This window comes from Phymastichus coffea, unplaced genomic scaffold (assembly GCF_024137745.1).
Source record: "Phymastichus coffea isolate CEN01 unplaced genomic scaffold, Cenicafe_Pcof_1.1 PCOF00072, whole genome shotgun sequence".
Classification (NCBI taxonomy): Eukaryota; Metazoa; Arthropoda; class Insecta; order Hymenoptera; family Eulophidae; genus Phymastichus; species Phymastichus coffea.
In genome coordinates, this window is record NW_026706883.1 from 746587 (window position 1) to 762968 (window position 16382).

General features: G+C 48.5%; 1 protein-coding gene across 1 annotated transcript in view; it reads left to right on the forward strand.

Annotated features, from left to right (window-relative positions):
• Positions 1 to 305: 305 nt before the first annotated feature.
• The window catches only part of LOC131667951 (unconventional myosin-XV), a 51931-nt gene continuing 35854 nt past the window's right edge, over positions 306 to 16382 (forward strand). Inside the window, exons 1-3 of the mRNA XM_058941732.1 lie at positions 306 to 463; positions 8186 to 8292; positions 15552 to 15662. Of these exons, the coding sequence (XP_058797715.1) occupies positions 8272 to 8292; positions 15552 to 15662 (132 nt within the window). The 5' untranslated portion in view covers positions 306 to 463; positions 8186 to 8271. The remainder of the gene's footprint in view (positions 464 to 8185; positions 8293 to 15551; positions 15663 to 16382) is intronic.

The following is a 16382-nucleotide window of genomic DNA, read 5'->3' on the forward strand; positions in this document are numbered from 1 at the left end:
ACGTACACAGACTAGCACAGGTAGGCCTACAGAGACTTGGAAAGAGGAACAGGCTGACGGTGGACGGTGGCGCCACGTGGTGACTCTCTCTCTCTCTCTCTCCTGCCTCTACCTGGCCCGTAAGGCACTCGCGCTCTCCCGACTGCCGCGCTCTCAACTCACCTAGGCGAGGTCGGTGGCGGCACAGCGGCATACCACTCCGCGTCGAGCGCCGCGTATCTCCCGAGAGTGCGACCGACCCTCTCGTGTGTGTGCAGTCTCGAATCTGTCCTCGCGCGTGATACAGTGTTGTATGCGGAGAACGCTACCATCTCGTCTTAGCGTTCGCCATACACCGTAGTATCGCCGTCCCTCTGTTTCTTGTGTGTCGTGTGTTTTTCGAATGCATTCAGTGCTTCAAAGGACTCGACGACGAAGACTTGGCCAAAGATAATTTGCGAGTGGAAACGTTCGCGACGTGTAGGTGAGTCGAAAGAGAGAGAGAGAGAAAGAGAGAGAAAGAGAGAGAGAGAGAGAGAGAGAGAGAATCGTTCCCCTGCAGCGCGAGCCGAAGAGCGAGAGAAAGAGAGAGGCCACGACGTCCGGTTGGGATACTTGAATGGCCGGTTTAGACTCCTTTAACAGTCAAGTGTCGCCTTTTAGATTCCTCTAAAACCGCACGTCTATATCGAGGAAGAGGCTTCGAGTATTGGGCGGCTATCGAGCGATTGTAAACAAACGGACATGAGAGTTGCGAGTAGCGTTGCCCCTCTTCCTCGCGTGCGCGTCGAGACTCGCGATGCATCTGCGCTCTCTAAGCCAGCTAGAGAAAAACGATCAGCGGCGCGGGTTATGTCACCCGCGGACTAATGAAAACCGAAAAGATAAAGGCGAACCAGCCATTAGCGCGGAAGAGAAAGCACGCGATATCTGGCAGTAAAGCGTATTTACGGTGCAGCGACGGCGGCGGCATACCGTCGAAATCATTAATTTGCCACGCTCGTAAAATACTTTGCCGCGCGGCATTTTGCGCCTCGCGACCTCAGCCCCGTCATCGGCACTTTAATTCGATTCCCACACGTGCGTTGCAAAAGTGCATTGCAGCTGCGGCTGCCGTGCGGCGCGCCGCGTCCGAATAAGAGCTAAGCGCGCGATTTGCCGCGTACGCTGCGCGCATTACGCGACTGCAACGAGAGGGAAAGAGGCAAATTAAATCGCCGGCAGAGGATCGGCGGAGGATCCTTTCTCTTGGCGCGCGGGCGCACGCGTCGCGTTTCAGCTCTGCTCGCGTGTGCCGCGCGATTGCGCGCGACGTGACGAAACTGCTGGTCGTCGTCACCTGCATAGATATGTGCTTGCGAAAATAGGACGACGATCGTCTGACCTCCGTCGCTGGTCCGCTTCGAGGTGGCTGTCCCCTTTTATCGGCCAGGAAAAAGAGTTCCCCCGCAGGAAAAATTCAAACTCGCGAGAGTGACCGCGGCAAATAAGATACACGCAGTCTTCGAATACTCGCGTCTAACGGTGCGCAATTGAGTCGATCACTTGGCTCGCCAAGATCGTTATCCTACGATCTGTCTACAAACGAAACTCATCCCTTCCCTCGCCGATAATTACAAAGAAAAAAGTTGAAAGCCGATCGATCGACACACGAAATAAGCCTCTTGCGAGACAAGAGAGCGATGAGAGGAGGAATGACTCACGTGCACACAAGGTGACCACAGGCTCGACGCGCGAAGCGGAGGCATCGTCGTCATCAGCATCGAGAGAGATGTGCAAAAAGCAACGATATCGGGTGAAAGTACGATCAGTGCAAGGACCATGCGCGCGCACATAACATTGTCTGTTGAGACAGAAGAGAACACACATACACACCGGCAAAAGAGAGCACGACATTAACGGGCAAAGCAGACCGTTATCGTAATTCTCTCCCGCTAACTTCTACGATGTGTTCTCTCCGCCGTTGACGCGTGTATTATACATATATCTGCTCGGGCGGACATTGTCCCTCGATCGCTCGCTCCAATGCAACACAGCTGATCGTTCCGTTTTTGCCCTCGTAACTCGTAATTATCGCGTGGCTTCGTTGAGCATCGATTTTGCCAACGAGTCATTGCTCAAAGCTCAGCGCGCGATAGATCTTGATCGTTGACAGCCAGGTTAATTTCACGCGCAAAGTCCTGCTTTTTTTCCTCGATGCGATGCGACGTGGTTGTTATTTTCTTTTTCCTTTTTTTTTTCTTCAATTACGATAGTTAAACTTTCTCTTCGCTCGTTGGAACTGATGCGTCATGACGATTTAGTATATACGCATATCTATTTTGTAAGGTAGAGCACATGATCTCCACACTTTTGCCCCATACAACAATCGAAAGTCAAGATCATATCGTGCATAGCGATCGAGTCACTCCAGTTTAGATTTAAAAATGCCAATTGTGTGAGCTTTTCAACCGAACGTTTAAAAGTAAATTCCACTTTGCTCAAGCACTCGCGGCCATGCTTTTCTCTTCTTCTCACGATGCATCATACAGTCGCTCAGCTCGCGTGGGCATAAAAATTAACCGTACTCAAGCGTGAGAACAAAAAGAAGTATATATATAAGGAGGGAAGTTGAGCCACCATCGTACTACCGGTTGACTTCAAAAAGGGAGGAAAAAAGTGCGCGGACAATTTAAAATTCAAATGCGTAGCAGCGGTGCGCAGTCGGCGTGTAAAAAGTGTCAGCAGCGGAGAGCGTATTCCCCGACGATAAATCGTCGGATGATCGATAAAACATTTATACGCTTTCACAATGGAGGCGATTGTGCGTAGCGACACACACGCGCACCGTCGGACGGCCTCCTTCCGCGCGTCGTGTGGCCGCCGCCACAAAAAAAAAAAAAAAAAAGAAAACTCGCGCGACCCGAAATGCCCGACAGACGCGACGCGCTAAGCTCCTCGACGTTCGTTATCACGCGCCAGCCGCAGACTCATTTTTCTCGGACACACGAGCGGGTACGGCATCCGAAGGTCGTCTCGCGTAGAGGAATGTTTCTCGACCCACATTTTTTCCCCTGTCAATTTATACAGCCGCATTCTTTCGTGTTCAATGAAACATTGCATTGGCAGCGCCGCGCCGCTGAATACTTCATTCTTAGCTTGACGGCGTACTATTCTCGTGCGCGAGCGAAGTCGCTCGAGATGCGCGCGACTTCATAAAGAAACGAGAGAAAAAGGGGAATGAGGCCAAGCCGAATGGAATCTCGCGGAGACCGAACGGTCGTTCCTATGCAAGTCGCGCGAGCATTGAAATTCCCGCGAGCGTGCGCGTCCGACCGAAAAGTCGAACGCGATAAGCGGCGCCTTATCAATGGCGCACCTTGTGCGTTCTGCGCGCGCTCGAAGTGCTCTCTCGCAAGTGCTCGTTGTGGTTCACCCGATTTTCGCCAGCGTTGCGTACTCGCGCGCTCGGCCGATCGAGATAATTCACCCGGCGCGCATGCAGCATACTCGTTTGATGGCTTTACGTGCGCGCGTAACAACCTAGCCGGACGGAATTCGGCAAAGCGGGAGCAAAGCGAAAAAGTGTCTCTCTCGCGCCCGCGAACCGAATGAAATATGAGCGGAGTGTGCAAGCGCGCGCGCGAAATCGAAAGTCGTATGAAATCAAGTATTGCGGTATACGTAGCGGCGCGCGGATCACACTGGGAGGGGACGAATCAATGGGAAAAAATGAAAAAACAAAAAAGCGCATCCGCAAGCTTGATGTGTATTCGCGAGAAAAAGTTATCGGCCTCGCGGCTATCCGAGCGAGAAAACCGCATGTATTTCGTCAGATAGCTGCCGGTAGCTAATAGAGAGAGCCGCGCTCGCGCTCTCGTTTCCCTCGATGGAAAAAAACGTGCAGCACTCGCGGCTCTTTTTTGTTTTTGTTTTTTCTTTTTGTTCTGTCGTTTCCTTTCCGCCTTGTAGAAATACAACGCGAACGGTGACTATTGGCATCGTTTGCCACGGAAATGAACCGGAAATCGCTGATCTACAAGTGTATTTGCAATGCACGTGGCGCTTTGAACCGAACCCCAAAGGTTTGCACAATTGGCTTGTAGGCCCACAATACACCCGTATCTCACGCGACTTTTTGAGAGTGGCTCACTTAGACAATGAAATTTCCCTTTTCGCGTGGCTCCGTGTGCGACAATATGAGCCGGATTATGCTCGTAGACTTATGTAAGCGCAATAGTCAGCGCATCCTATATCTTCTCTCTTTGTTTATATACCATCGGCGCCGTCGCTGCTTTCTCTATATGTCTGGCCCGATACACGACCGCTTCGTTAGCGTCTCTGCTTGTTCATCCTCATTTCCTGCGCATATCCTGTGTCCATTTGTGGGGCAAAGCCCTTGGCCTAGTCATAACTAATTATTTATTTGTTTGGGAATGAGCAAGCGCGCGCAAGAGAGAGAGAGAGAGAGAGAGAGAGAGAGAGAGAGAGAGTGGATTCGAAAGGGAATACTTCTTCCGGGATTTAATGCCAACGACTGGTATATTCCTTTTGTTGCAACAACTTTAAGCAGCGGAAAAGACATCGTCATAAATGTTCTTTTTTTAATTTCAAAAGGTAATTGCGACCATTTCCTTCTTGTTTTATAATTGACTAAGATTGCTTCAAATGTTGTAAAAAAATTCAGATAAAATATTTGCAAGCTCTATATTTTAGATTTTCAATCAACCGCCACTTTATCGAGCATATTAATAAGTAAATCTCGTCAAAGCTCAATCTTGCCTTAGCGGTATCATCATCAGATATAATTATTTAACAGTCATGAATCCAAAGAGATCCCTCCTGTAGCGCTTTCAAATTTCTCAAGACAAATCTTAATCCGTTCATTTCGCGTGGATGATGTGTGTATATAGTCGCTGACAAACTAGGCACGATGGAATGCGCTTTTTCGTTTCGCTCTCGAGACAGACGGTAAGAATGCAGCGAGTCCTCGCCTCAACGATTTATCCATTCTAAAATGCTTCTTCGCACACGGCGTCAGCTCCGAGGCCACGAGACTCTCAACGTACTTGATGAGTTGATTATACGAGCAGCACGCGAGAGCTGCTTTGACGAATTAGCCGCGGGACAGACCACATCCGAGTGGCTTCGTCAGTGTCTGTAGCAAGTCTGTGGCGCATGAGTTAAATGTAACTTTGATCAATGATCCATTCTCACGACAAAGGTCATGAGCTACAAACGCGTACAAGCCGATCTACATAGAGGCGAAACCGCGTCATTGTACATCGTCGAAACTCCGCTTGAACATTTCGACAAACGAAGCGCTTGCGGAACGAGCAATTAGAAAATGGACTGTCCCGAGAAGGGATTGGCTTCATCTGCGTCTGCATTGGCACAATGGACAATTCGCTAGTGGCGGCGAATGTGACGAAAGATCCAGTTGGCGCGCGTATCTATTGTTCAAGCTCGCGCTCGCAGCCGGCATGTATATGGGTGTAGCCGCCGATGGCGCACGCCTATCCTTTTCTAAAGCTTTCTTTTTCGCGTTCATTTGCATCGCTCGTAAATTTGGTTATAATGGCTCGCGGAAGCTGCACGGCTATCGCTGGTCGCCGCAGCCGATCGGTTTCTTCAAATTCATTACGCTCGATTTATCGTGTACCGTGCAGTGCAATAAATAACCTGCGCCAATACGATGTTTGTTAAAATTGGCGTTAAAAGCGAACCTCGCTTGTCGATTGCCTTTTCTTCTCGTCGTCGTTGCTGCTTATAGTTTCATGAGAGAAAACCGAGGAGCGTGACAGTTAAATGAGTCTTTTAGCATAATTACCCACAGAGCTTTTGCATAGCGTGTTTATGCATGCGTAAACACAGTGTAAACTTGCTTGTCTTTTCGCCTCTTCTCTGCCTATTAACCTGTACTTTTCTCGCTCACCGAATTCTCACCAACGATCAGATTTAGTCGCGAAAAGAGGGATGCCGATTTCGGAGAGAGAAAATTAATCGTGAAAAAAACAAAGCAACAATCGCGCTTGCTCCGTTACAGTTGCGCCAGTAAGGGAGCAAATCTGGAGCGCATACTTCGCGTCCAGCTGGGTTTGCGCGCAAGCGTTACTCACCCGTGCGGCTGCTGCTGCTGCTGGCTGTTTATTAGCATAATATTGCGAAACGGAAAACGCATTCTCAAGTTCCGTAGCAGCAGCTGCCGCGAGCTGCGCGTTTATCGCGATTTATGAAAGTCGTATCGAGTCTTAGCTGTGCATTTAACCGAGAAATACGAGGGCAGCTTTTTTTTTTCTTTCGCTGAAAGCATAAGCGCGCCGCTGTGAAGTGATCTCGGGCGCATGCAAAATTAGGAGAGTATAATTAGGTGTCGCGAGCGGGATATGGGCGTGTGAGAGGAGGAAAATTGAATGCGCGCGAGAGCTCGTACGAGTGCAGTATTGTTGGATTGCGCGAAATTGACGCCTATTATCCAACGACTTCAATCTCGGAATGTTGCACGCGAAGAAAGAGTATCGACGGATTAATCGAGCTGGGCATGAGTGATTGCTAGTCGAACGAATTTCAGAATGTGCACGAGCCGATTGTTCGCGAAATTAAAAGTCGAAGCTCGCGTCGAACCCAGTAACCGAGAACATGAAAAAGAAAAGCAGATCGGTACATGTACGCGCGCGCTTTGAACCTAACTCACGTACTCGATGGCGGCAGTTGCATGCGCATGGCCGCATTTTCACTTTGGCAAAGAACGAGGCGGTGGCCGCTTGACATTGGCTCTCTTCTCCATTCGCGAACGAACGCAAGAGAAAGATCCACATTCCAATCGTTCCTCCAAGGCCGTGCTGTATATTACTCCTCTCGCTACGGCTACTTCGGCCACGGCTCTCGCTCTCGCGCCTATACGCTTCTCGCCGCCTGCTGTATAAGCGTATACGATAATACACCGGATTTCGTGCTGCCGCGAGCTTTGAAAATCCTGCCGAGATGTTATTTTCGAACCGTGAGTATGAATTTAAGTTGCAGAGCTTGAATATATCAATGACGTTTGCACATCGTTGGTTTACGTCTCGAGAGCTTTCTAGAGCTTTTATTTGAAGAAGGCAAAGTAAAAATCCTTAGATTGATTAGGTCCGATCGCCTATAACTAGAGCTTCAAAGCGAATTCGTGATTATATAGTAAATTCCAAGTAACGCTTATCAGTAAAGTGTCACTACTGATCTCCCCGTGAGCTCGCTCCGTAATTTTTTTTGTCTTCTCGGGCAGCTCGCCTATCATCCCACGTATACGCGACATTACTAAGTGTAACTAATTGCGAGGGAATGATGCTATGGTTGCTGCATGCCTTTATATGCTGCGATGCTTGTGCGTGCGACAGACTCTTAGGCACTTTTTGCAATGTATATAACGACGAAGGAGAGCCGGAAGTCGCGTGCGGGGCAATGATATGCGGGCCGGAATACAATCCGTTAGAGTTATGAGTGACAATCGACGTGGCTCTAGGAATGCTTGCGTTTCTGTCTGTCTCTATCTCTCTCTCTCTCTCTTCCTCTCTCTTGCAAAGTTCGTCGTTCTGACACACGTAGCTGCGCACATGTGTGCACATGAGAGGGGAATGCCATTTTATCGGTCTCGATGCTCGAGCAATCTCGCTATATCTAAAGCACTTTAATTTGCCTTTTATCGAATTTATTCGTTGAACACACGATTAATTAATCAAAGATTATTCGCGACGAGGAAAAGAAAAAGGATCGCTGCTCGAGCAATACAATAGGCTCATTTGAATTTGAAATTTTCGCGTGGTTTCGTCGCTCGAAGAAACATTAGCCAATTCGAAGTGTACAATGTATTTTTTCCCTTCACAATCTCTGGTATTAAGTGTCCATAAAATACTAGATTTTGTCGCCATGCGTTCGTGCATGTGCAACTTGCATACAAAGTCATCCAGCTCCAACTGAACTCCGCGGAAACTTTGCGCAAACTCGCCTGTAGCCAATCATTTCATTTGCGCAAGTTCACCTGGAGAGGCTGCGCCGCGTGCACTAGAAAGATAATGATTTATCGTCTGCGTGGAGAATTAATCAACAGCACATTCCCAAAAGGAATAAATAAATTCCCGAGGCAACATTTTCAATTACCCGCGCAGAGGAGCTATGTAATTTACACTCGGAGGCACGCGCGCACTTTGAACGAGTCATTCACGTCTCTTTTGTGTCTGTGTGCTTGCAGGTGTCTGCTGTGACCGAACGAAAAACGAGAAAATGAGGGCGAATCTCCGTGGCAGTGGCATTTAACGGACGACTCGGTGCGGAAAAATGCATAGCGAGTGGCAGAAGGTGAGTTTCGACACGCGCGAGATTTTGCTCGGCGTGTACGTGCGCGTATGCAGTTCAGCCGCCGGCGTTGTGCGGCTTTCTCGTGCACCACGCACGACGAATTGTTGGCTTTTATCGCCGCGGCCGATGACCTACTGACTCATTTTTATTCTCTTTGATACTTTCCGATCATGTGCGATCGTTTGCCTTTACTTCCCTTATCCTAGCTCGTTTATACATCGCCAAAAAATACATATATCGAAGTCATTCGTGTACAGTGTATAGTGAATACGTTCGATGTTAAATATTGCTGTAAACGAATTTCAAACGATAACTTGTCATGATAATATCCGACAGGTAGCAAAAGCAATCGTGCGCTCACATGTATATATTGCCAATGAGCATGCGAGCCTCGCGATACGATAACCCATTCTTGAAATTAATCATATTATGTGAACAAAAATTAATTTATTTGCTGACTCATTAGCGTTGCAGAAGAAAACGAACTTTATAATACTGCTCTCGCAGTCGACTGCTAACACGAAACAATTGTTTGATTATTTCAACAATAGTCCCCAAAGTATCAACGCGCGTCACAACCGCGATTCACTTGATGTTTAAACGACTGCTCATATTAAGTAAATAATGAAAGCGCTCCGAATGAATCTCGAAATCACAACTCTCGCGAGCAGACAAGGACCTCGCCCTCCCTCGGTAAAAAAAAAATCGGGAAGCAAAGCCGCTAGTTGTGGATCATTTTCTTTTCGTGGGAATGGAAGAAAGTTTCGCTGAAATTCGCGCGACTATTATCGACGACGAAGACGCTACTTTCACCACGAGTCATGAGAGAAGAGAAGGACTGCGACTTGTCGGAGGTATTTGACCAAGCGCGACGCTGCATCAATTACGCGCGTCGTTAACCCGAAGCCATCGCCACGCGGCGCCGCCGCCACGTCGCTTAACGGCACAAGACCCCCACCCTGCGACCACGTGTGCCGCGCGAGTTGATGATCCTTCCGTTGCCGCTGCTTATGGGCGCCAATGGAATCTCGACGCGGTTATGAAATCGCTTCAAAGATAAGTTCGACATAGCTAATGGAGATTTTTCGAATAGCTTGAGACTTGGCGAATTTTTCCAGATTTATATTCTCAGGGGTGGCTTGTTTTTTATTCTGCCTGGATAGTTTCTGCACGGCAGACTGACCAACAAAAGTTCTCGTCAGAGCTACTTATAGAAATAGTTTAAAACTTCAATTTGCACGAGCTTTTTCAATATTCAATTATGCGATAGTTTACTGTATTTATCAAAATGATAACAGCACCCACTACTTTGAGATCGTACGATTTAAGAAATAACTGCACACGCGACGCTATTCCCTATACGATTCATCGCTACTCTGATTTATGATTCCTATAAAACGGAATTCTCAAGCTTTTATGTACGTATTTTTTAATATTAGTGTGATTTCGTGAACTTTTATGGGCATTCTTTCTAGACGGTTTCACCGATAATCAGAGTTTTATAAGATTTTTCAAAACAAGATAATCCAATAACTTGTAAATTTCATTATTTTTAGAATGCAATGTACAATGTAATATTGTCCAACATAAAGATAAAGGATTTGGTCTGAATTGTTACAAGCACAGAGCGGATACTCTTGTCCAAGTGATAATGCGTTGGCCGCATTTATAGTTCAATAGCTTTCGTATAGCTGCCATTTTAACGACGACTTTGAATAGATTAATTATCTAGCATCAAGTTATGTGGTGAAATTGAGCCATCTGTAAATCTTGGAACCGATATCAATTCCCAAAGCCGTTGAACGAAGCAAAGTAAAACTGCGCGTGTAATTGAATTGGCAGCGCGAAATAAACAAAAAGCTTTTCTCAAGATTGTTCGACGAGCGTGCAATGCCCAATAAAATGTTCCCATAGACACACACGCGTAGCACTTCAACTTTCTTGCCGCGAGCAACGTCGCATGCCTTTTCTACTTGAAAACATCGTCAACATTCTTTAGCACTTCGATAGTTGCAAATTATTACATGCAACTAACGGTATAGCCGGATTTTTAAGAGCCACGAGAGAACAAAAACAGCTAATTCAACTGAATTTCTCTTAACGATAGGGTTCGACCTTTTTACGTAAAGGTGGCCGAGGAAAACAAATGGCGTCGCGGGCGAAAAACTCGAGTAGCGATGAAAAACCATATCGTCGGGATCCGTTGCTATGCACTTTCCAGCGAGCAAATTCCTCGAAGTACTGGCTCGTACGCTTCGTGTGTTTACAAGATCTGATGGTAAAACAGGGATAGCGGAAGCGGGCATCGCCGGTGCTGTTGATTTTTAATAAAGATCTTCGAGGAATTTTTATATCACTTTGATTGAGCAACGTCGGTGTTACGTAAAACGTTTCGTTCGTACTTCCCGCATCTTATCCGATTGATTTTCGCAACACCTGCGCGTAGGTGCTGATTGTACTAATCAAAATTTATAATTATTCGTTATGCTACGCGTGGCATCGAAAGCCCCGTCGAAAAATACCCCGCAAGAGCAAGATAACTATCGTATCTTCGCGATGATTGACGTTGCTTGGGTAACCGAGCAAGAGAAAATTACACGCCTACGACATTTCACCTATTAATTTGAATATTACCTTTTCCCAGAAAATTCAAGTAGCCTCTTACAAAAAAAAAGGAAAAAAATTTAAACACTAAAATTTACGCCAACATAAAAGTAGCCCCGCGTGCCTACCGGAATGTACGAAAATCGCAGCTTTGCCCGTCGCGTCAATTAGCCTAATGTCGGTTGTTTCTATTAGAGAAAAAAAAATAATTTCATTCAGCCTGCGCAGGACACTGAGACACCATCGATTGAAAGCATAATCAAGTACGCGGTGCTCCTACGCTGTACGCACTACGTCGTTTGCGGCGCAGCTTACGTCACAGGGCAACGCTTTACCTCTATATGGGTGCACTTATGCACCGTACGAGCGCAAATTTGCAGAGCGGCTTTTCTAATAGAGTGCGTTCACTGGCGCGTAAGAGTGGCGAGCGATGTGTAGTGTAGAAGAGAAGTGTAGGAAGCGCGGAGCGACAATGCCGCGGGATCGCGGAATCGAGCTTCGACTCGCGGGATAACCGATCGCGCGCGCGAGAATATTCCTGAAATGACTCACCTCCGAGCGACGAAAGCCAAGAGTAAAAGAAGAACGAGACGAAGCGCACGGATGAGGGTCCAGCTCGTTCGCGTGGCTTCCGGTCCCGAAGGCGCAACTCGACTGGCCTAACGCGCTCGCCTCACGCGTAGCAGTGGCTGCATTTAGCGATTTTATATAAGCGCGGCAGCGCTCACGCTTGGTTCCACCCCAAAGCACATTCGATCTCGCGTACACCTACGCGCGCACGCTACTTGCCGAGGCTTCGTTGACTCCCCCAGCTCGCACGGCTTAGTACGGACGTTGCAGCAGCAGCAGCAGCAGCAGCAGCAGCAGCTCGCATCAGTCTCGTCGGGCCAATCTCGGCGCGTCGGCCGACGATTCTCCATACGGCGAACAGTCACGCGGGATCGTGCGCGCGTCTGCTCGCCTCGTACAGCGAGTGTATAGCGGGCAATCAGGTGCCTCTCTCGCGAGGCGCGGGCCGTTAATTATGAAATGAAACCGCGCTTTTACGCCACTGCGGCTCGACTGCTATAAGCAGCAATTGTTGCGAGGCGAAGGAGAGCCAGGCTCGCGTTGCAGTAGTGCATCGGACATCCTCGCGCGAGCATCGAACTCGCCGCGTCGCGCTTTTTTTTTTTTTTTTCTCTCCGCACTGTCTGCCGCTTGTCGCTCGCTCGTCGCTCGCCTGGAAGTGCCGTGTACCAAGGCAGAGGCGCGATTGTGCGCGCCGAACTTTTGTGATCCTTCGCGCGCGCGCGCGCGGCTCGTTAATTCAGTTGTGACGCGATGAATGGCCGCGAGCGCTTACGCGTCGCGGTTACTCCGATTATGAGAGCATTCTATGCAAAGCAGACTGTGGCGTTGTCCTTTGTATCCGCGCAGCTCGTTAGCCAATAACGAGGCAGAATCTCGCCTGATTAGGAAATAAGCAGGTGGGGAATGTGGGATTATTTAGACCAGCGGCTAAAAGGCGGAAGAAGAAGCTTGCACGCGTGCCGCCGAAAGAAGATTGCTATAAAAACTTTCACCGTAGTTCCAGTGGCTGAGCTCTCGACGTATCGATGCACATTACAGTCACCTGATAGCAGCTGACGTGTATAAAGCCGTCGCCGCCCCCGTCGCGTTTCGCTTGCCGCTCGCCCTTTCACCGCCAGTGATCTCCTCCTCGGAGGGGCGCCCACGTGTATAATCACAGTGCTCGCACTCGCAAGGCTCGCGTCATACACGCTGTCATCGTCGCCGTCTTCGAGACACGCGTCTTTCTGTCCAGTGGCCTCCGAGGAAGTACATGCTACTCCTCTGCTGGTAGCAGCAGCAGCGGCTCGTGGATCTTCCTTTCTTTTCCACGCCAACAAAGAGAAATCGGCACCTTCCGTATATGTGTATATTCGAACTTGTAATAATTCACGAGCGAGCGGTGTACGCGTAGGATGTGTGCACTGGCCGTTAGGAAAGTACACACAAACCGTGCAAATTACGACAGCGCTCAAGTTGTGCAACTGGCCGCGGCAGTTAATACAGCCGATGTTGTATTGTACGCTCGAGTCGAGTGATATTAGCAGTGCGCTAGAGAGCAAGAAAGACGAGCTCTGGAGAAGAACGCTGGAGCTGCACAGCGAAAATGTGAGAGTTACGTGCCTGGAGAGAATCGCCGAGTTTGATCGCGCGTCGGCCGGCTAATCAGGGAATGCGACGACCGGCATGCCAATAACCGACCAACCGGCAAGATGAATGCGGAAGAGCGCAGAGTGCCGCCACCAAGGCGACGTGGGCCCCAGTGTCCTGAGCCTAAAACGAGAACCAAATCCGAATCTTTCCACACGCTGCCAAGGGAGCACCTCATCTCTCGCAAGGACATCATTCGCAGGACTTGTTCCAAGAGCGAGGATCCGATCACGCGGCTGACGCAGTCACTGAGGAAGAAGCTGCGCCGGTCCAAGACTGAAAATGAGGAGGAGAAGGAGGACAGGCCGAAGACGCTACCGTCGGTGCATCGAAGAGCTAGCGCCAAGGACAGAGAAGCTCCGACGATGACGCTCGTGCCAATGACAAGGATTTCCAGGCAGGAGATCATTCGGCGAACGTCAAGCACTGCCACCGACCAAACGACTTTAAGAAGGAAATCTTGCGGCTCTCTGTACAGCAGCGTTCAGATGAGAGGGGAATCAAGACACGCCGGCTGCTTCGTTAAGAACGTGCCTGCGCAGATGAATTCGAGAGCTCGAGCATCCGACAGGTGGAGAACCGTTGACATCGAGCGGACGATACAGGTGCCGCGACCTTCGACATTGCCAAAGATCGCTAAGAGTCATCGAAGCGAGCAGCGGCAACCGGATCTGAAAACGATGGCGAAAGACTCTGCGAATAAACAGCAAGAGGCGCCGGTTTACGGGCGAATCCGTCGTCGGAAGATATCGGTGCCCAACGGCGAGTCCAGCTCCATCGGGGAGGCGACTCTGAGCAGAGCGCGCAAAACCTATCGAAGCATACGCGATCCCGCGAGTGATCCACCCAACTATGGCATGCTCGACTATCGTTCGAACGCGTCGCTGCCCAACCTACCTCAGCGAACGATGTCGAGACGACGTATAATCGACAACGCTGAGGAGGCGCGGGACACCACTCGCGGTACTTTACCTAGCACCAAACCGCGACGCGCCCCGTCCGTGCACAAAGATGGACACTGGTACGAGGTTCCGCCCGTTGCACCACCACGCAGAGCAAGTGCTGTTCGCGCTGATGACGGCAGCATGGTTACCGGATCGTCCAAAAGTTTGCCGTCGTATGTGAAGAGGACCAAGAAGGCCTCCTGCATACCGTTGAGGGTCGACAGGCCACGCGACGACTTTGCCAGTAAAAGTCTTGGCCGCGTGACCAATGGGGCCAGAACAATTGTCAATGATCAACCAATTACGCCGTACTCGATCTTCGGACTGTGTACGGGCAGGAGGAAGCTTCAGCAACCAGTTCCTAACCAAGAGGCTCCGACGTGTCCCCGTAGGACCAGAACTCCGAGAATGGTGCGAGTTCGAGTTGATGATTGTATTTTATTAGTGGCACTGATTAGATTGCAACAACTTTAATATAGATTCGCGTGGTACTGCGATGTAGAAACTCTTAGAGATTAGTCTTAGCCTACGCAAATATTTATTGAGATCTATTAACTTTATCATTATACATAGTTATTCTCTAATAACATATATTTATTTAATCTAATTGAATGTACACAAAAGAAATTATTAATATTGTTGATCATGTTGAATGACGTTGTGCAACGACATAACAGAGATCCGAGTGAAAATACATTGGAAGTTATAAAAAAGTCAGGAAATATAAACTTTCGAAGTCGCTTCATTTTTACAACTTCCAAAGTGTATAAATTCAGCAATAATCTGAGAGTACGAGAGAGCTCAATAATTTTGAAAGTTCAGTTCCTCGTTAACGCTTGAAACTTTGTTTAAACTACGAGCGGAGTATGCATATTTGTTTTGCGAGCCGTGTGTTTAACACACATTATCCACGTTTATTAACTCTCGTCATAACTTTCTATTGCTCTACTTTTTTCCCCTGTAAGTAGAGAACAAACGTGATAGGACTAATTGCATAAAAAATGTACGTATAACTTTCACAACGCCGATATTCTTAGTTTTAGAAGGAAGTTACACTTTATATAATATTCACCTAATGATAGAAATGCATTATTTGAAAACTATCCGGAACAATACCTTGGCAAAGTCAAAATAAACCTAGTAACAGTGCACGATTAATGTTAATGTTTCACCAATATACGGCTGGCCTCAAAAACACGTTACGCGCCTAGAGGCTGCAAGATCTAATATAGATATATACCGGCGCTAATTACCGAACTTGGCGTGCCTCGCCAACACTTTTTTTTCTTTCTCTTTTATTCGCCAAATCACTCGCGTTTTACTGACTATTAATTACACCGGTACATTATATCGTACATATTTTAACGAGCTATCCTTTACGTAACGAAAGACCAATCTCCACTTCTCGATGTAGAGCGCAAGTGTGCCGTGAAATAAGCGACGACAAGCAAGGAAACACACAGGCAATCGTTAGCAAAGGTATATTAAATGAAAATTTGTATTTTACAGGGTGAACTAGTGTGGTTCGACCCAGGAGTCGGCCATGTGCTGCCCGGAGAGGTGTTGGAGTATCACAGGGCGGCGAACGTACTGTCGGTGCAGGCGGTCATCGCCGGCAAGGTGAGCAATCGCGAGGAGCCACGTATCCAATTAATATCCGACGAATTGATCGACCGCACGCCAACTACGAACGTTTCTGGGGATTACGCGAAGCTTAATTAAGACGTAGATGCGGGAAACGTGGGCACGCGCGCGCGCAACGAATCTGGCAATGCGTTCCGGTAGAAAGTGCGCGCGGTTCGTGGTCGAGAGATACGCATGGGTCGCGGCAGTGGCAGCGGCACGTATGTTTGAATTTGCATGTCGCTGACGGGATCGAGGAATGCCGAAGCCGCGCGCTCAGCCGTCAGAAAGTAGGCGTGCGAATAGCTGTTTTGACCGGTTGACAATTATTAAGTGGCTTCGCGCCGAGTGGATGCCGTGCGGCGAGGTACTACCCTCGTGCTATCTGGCTTGAACAATTTCTCAAAGGCCTTGGCCCCGCGTGATCGCCACTTCTTTCTTCTTGCCCGCTTCTCGGCTAATAATCGACAAGAATGATTCGCTGATTGGGTGTCAACGTCCTGGCTGGATTTCCATTTCGTTCGGCGCTTCTTCGACGGCTCAACGGACACGCACACGGCATAAGGCTTAAATGTTCTTCGAGAATTTTATACGCGTAGATAAAATAAACCCGTTCTCGGCAATTACGAATTCTAGCGATCGCGATCGCTCGGATGATTATCGCTGCCAGCTATTCGTCGGTATAAAAAACAAAAGCGGAGAATGATTCGTTTGGTT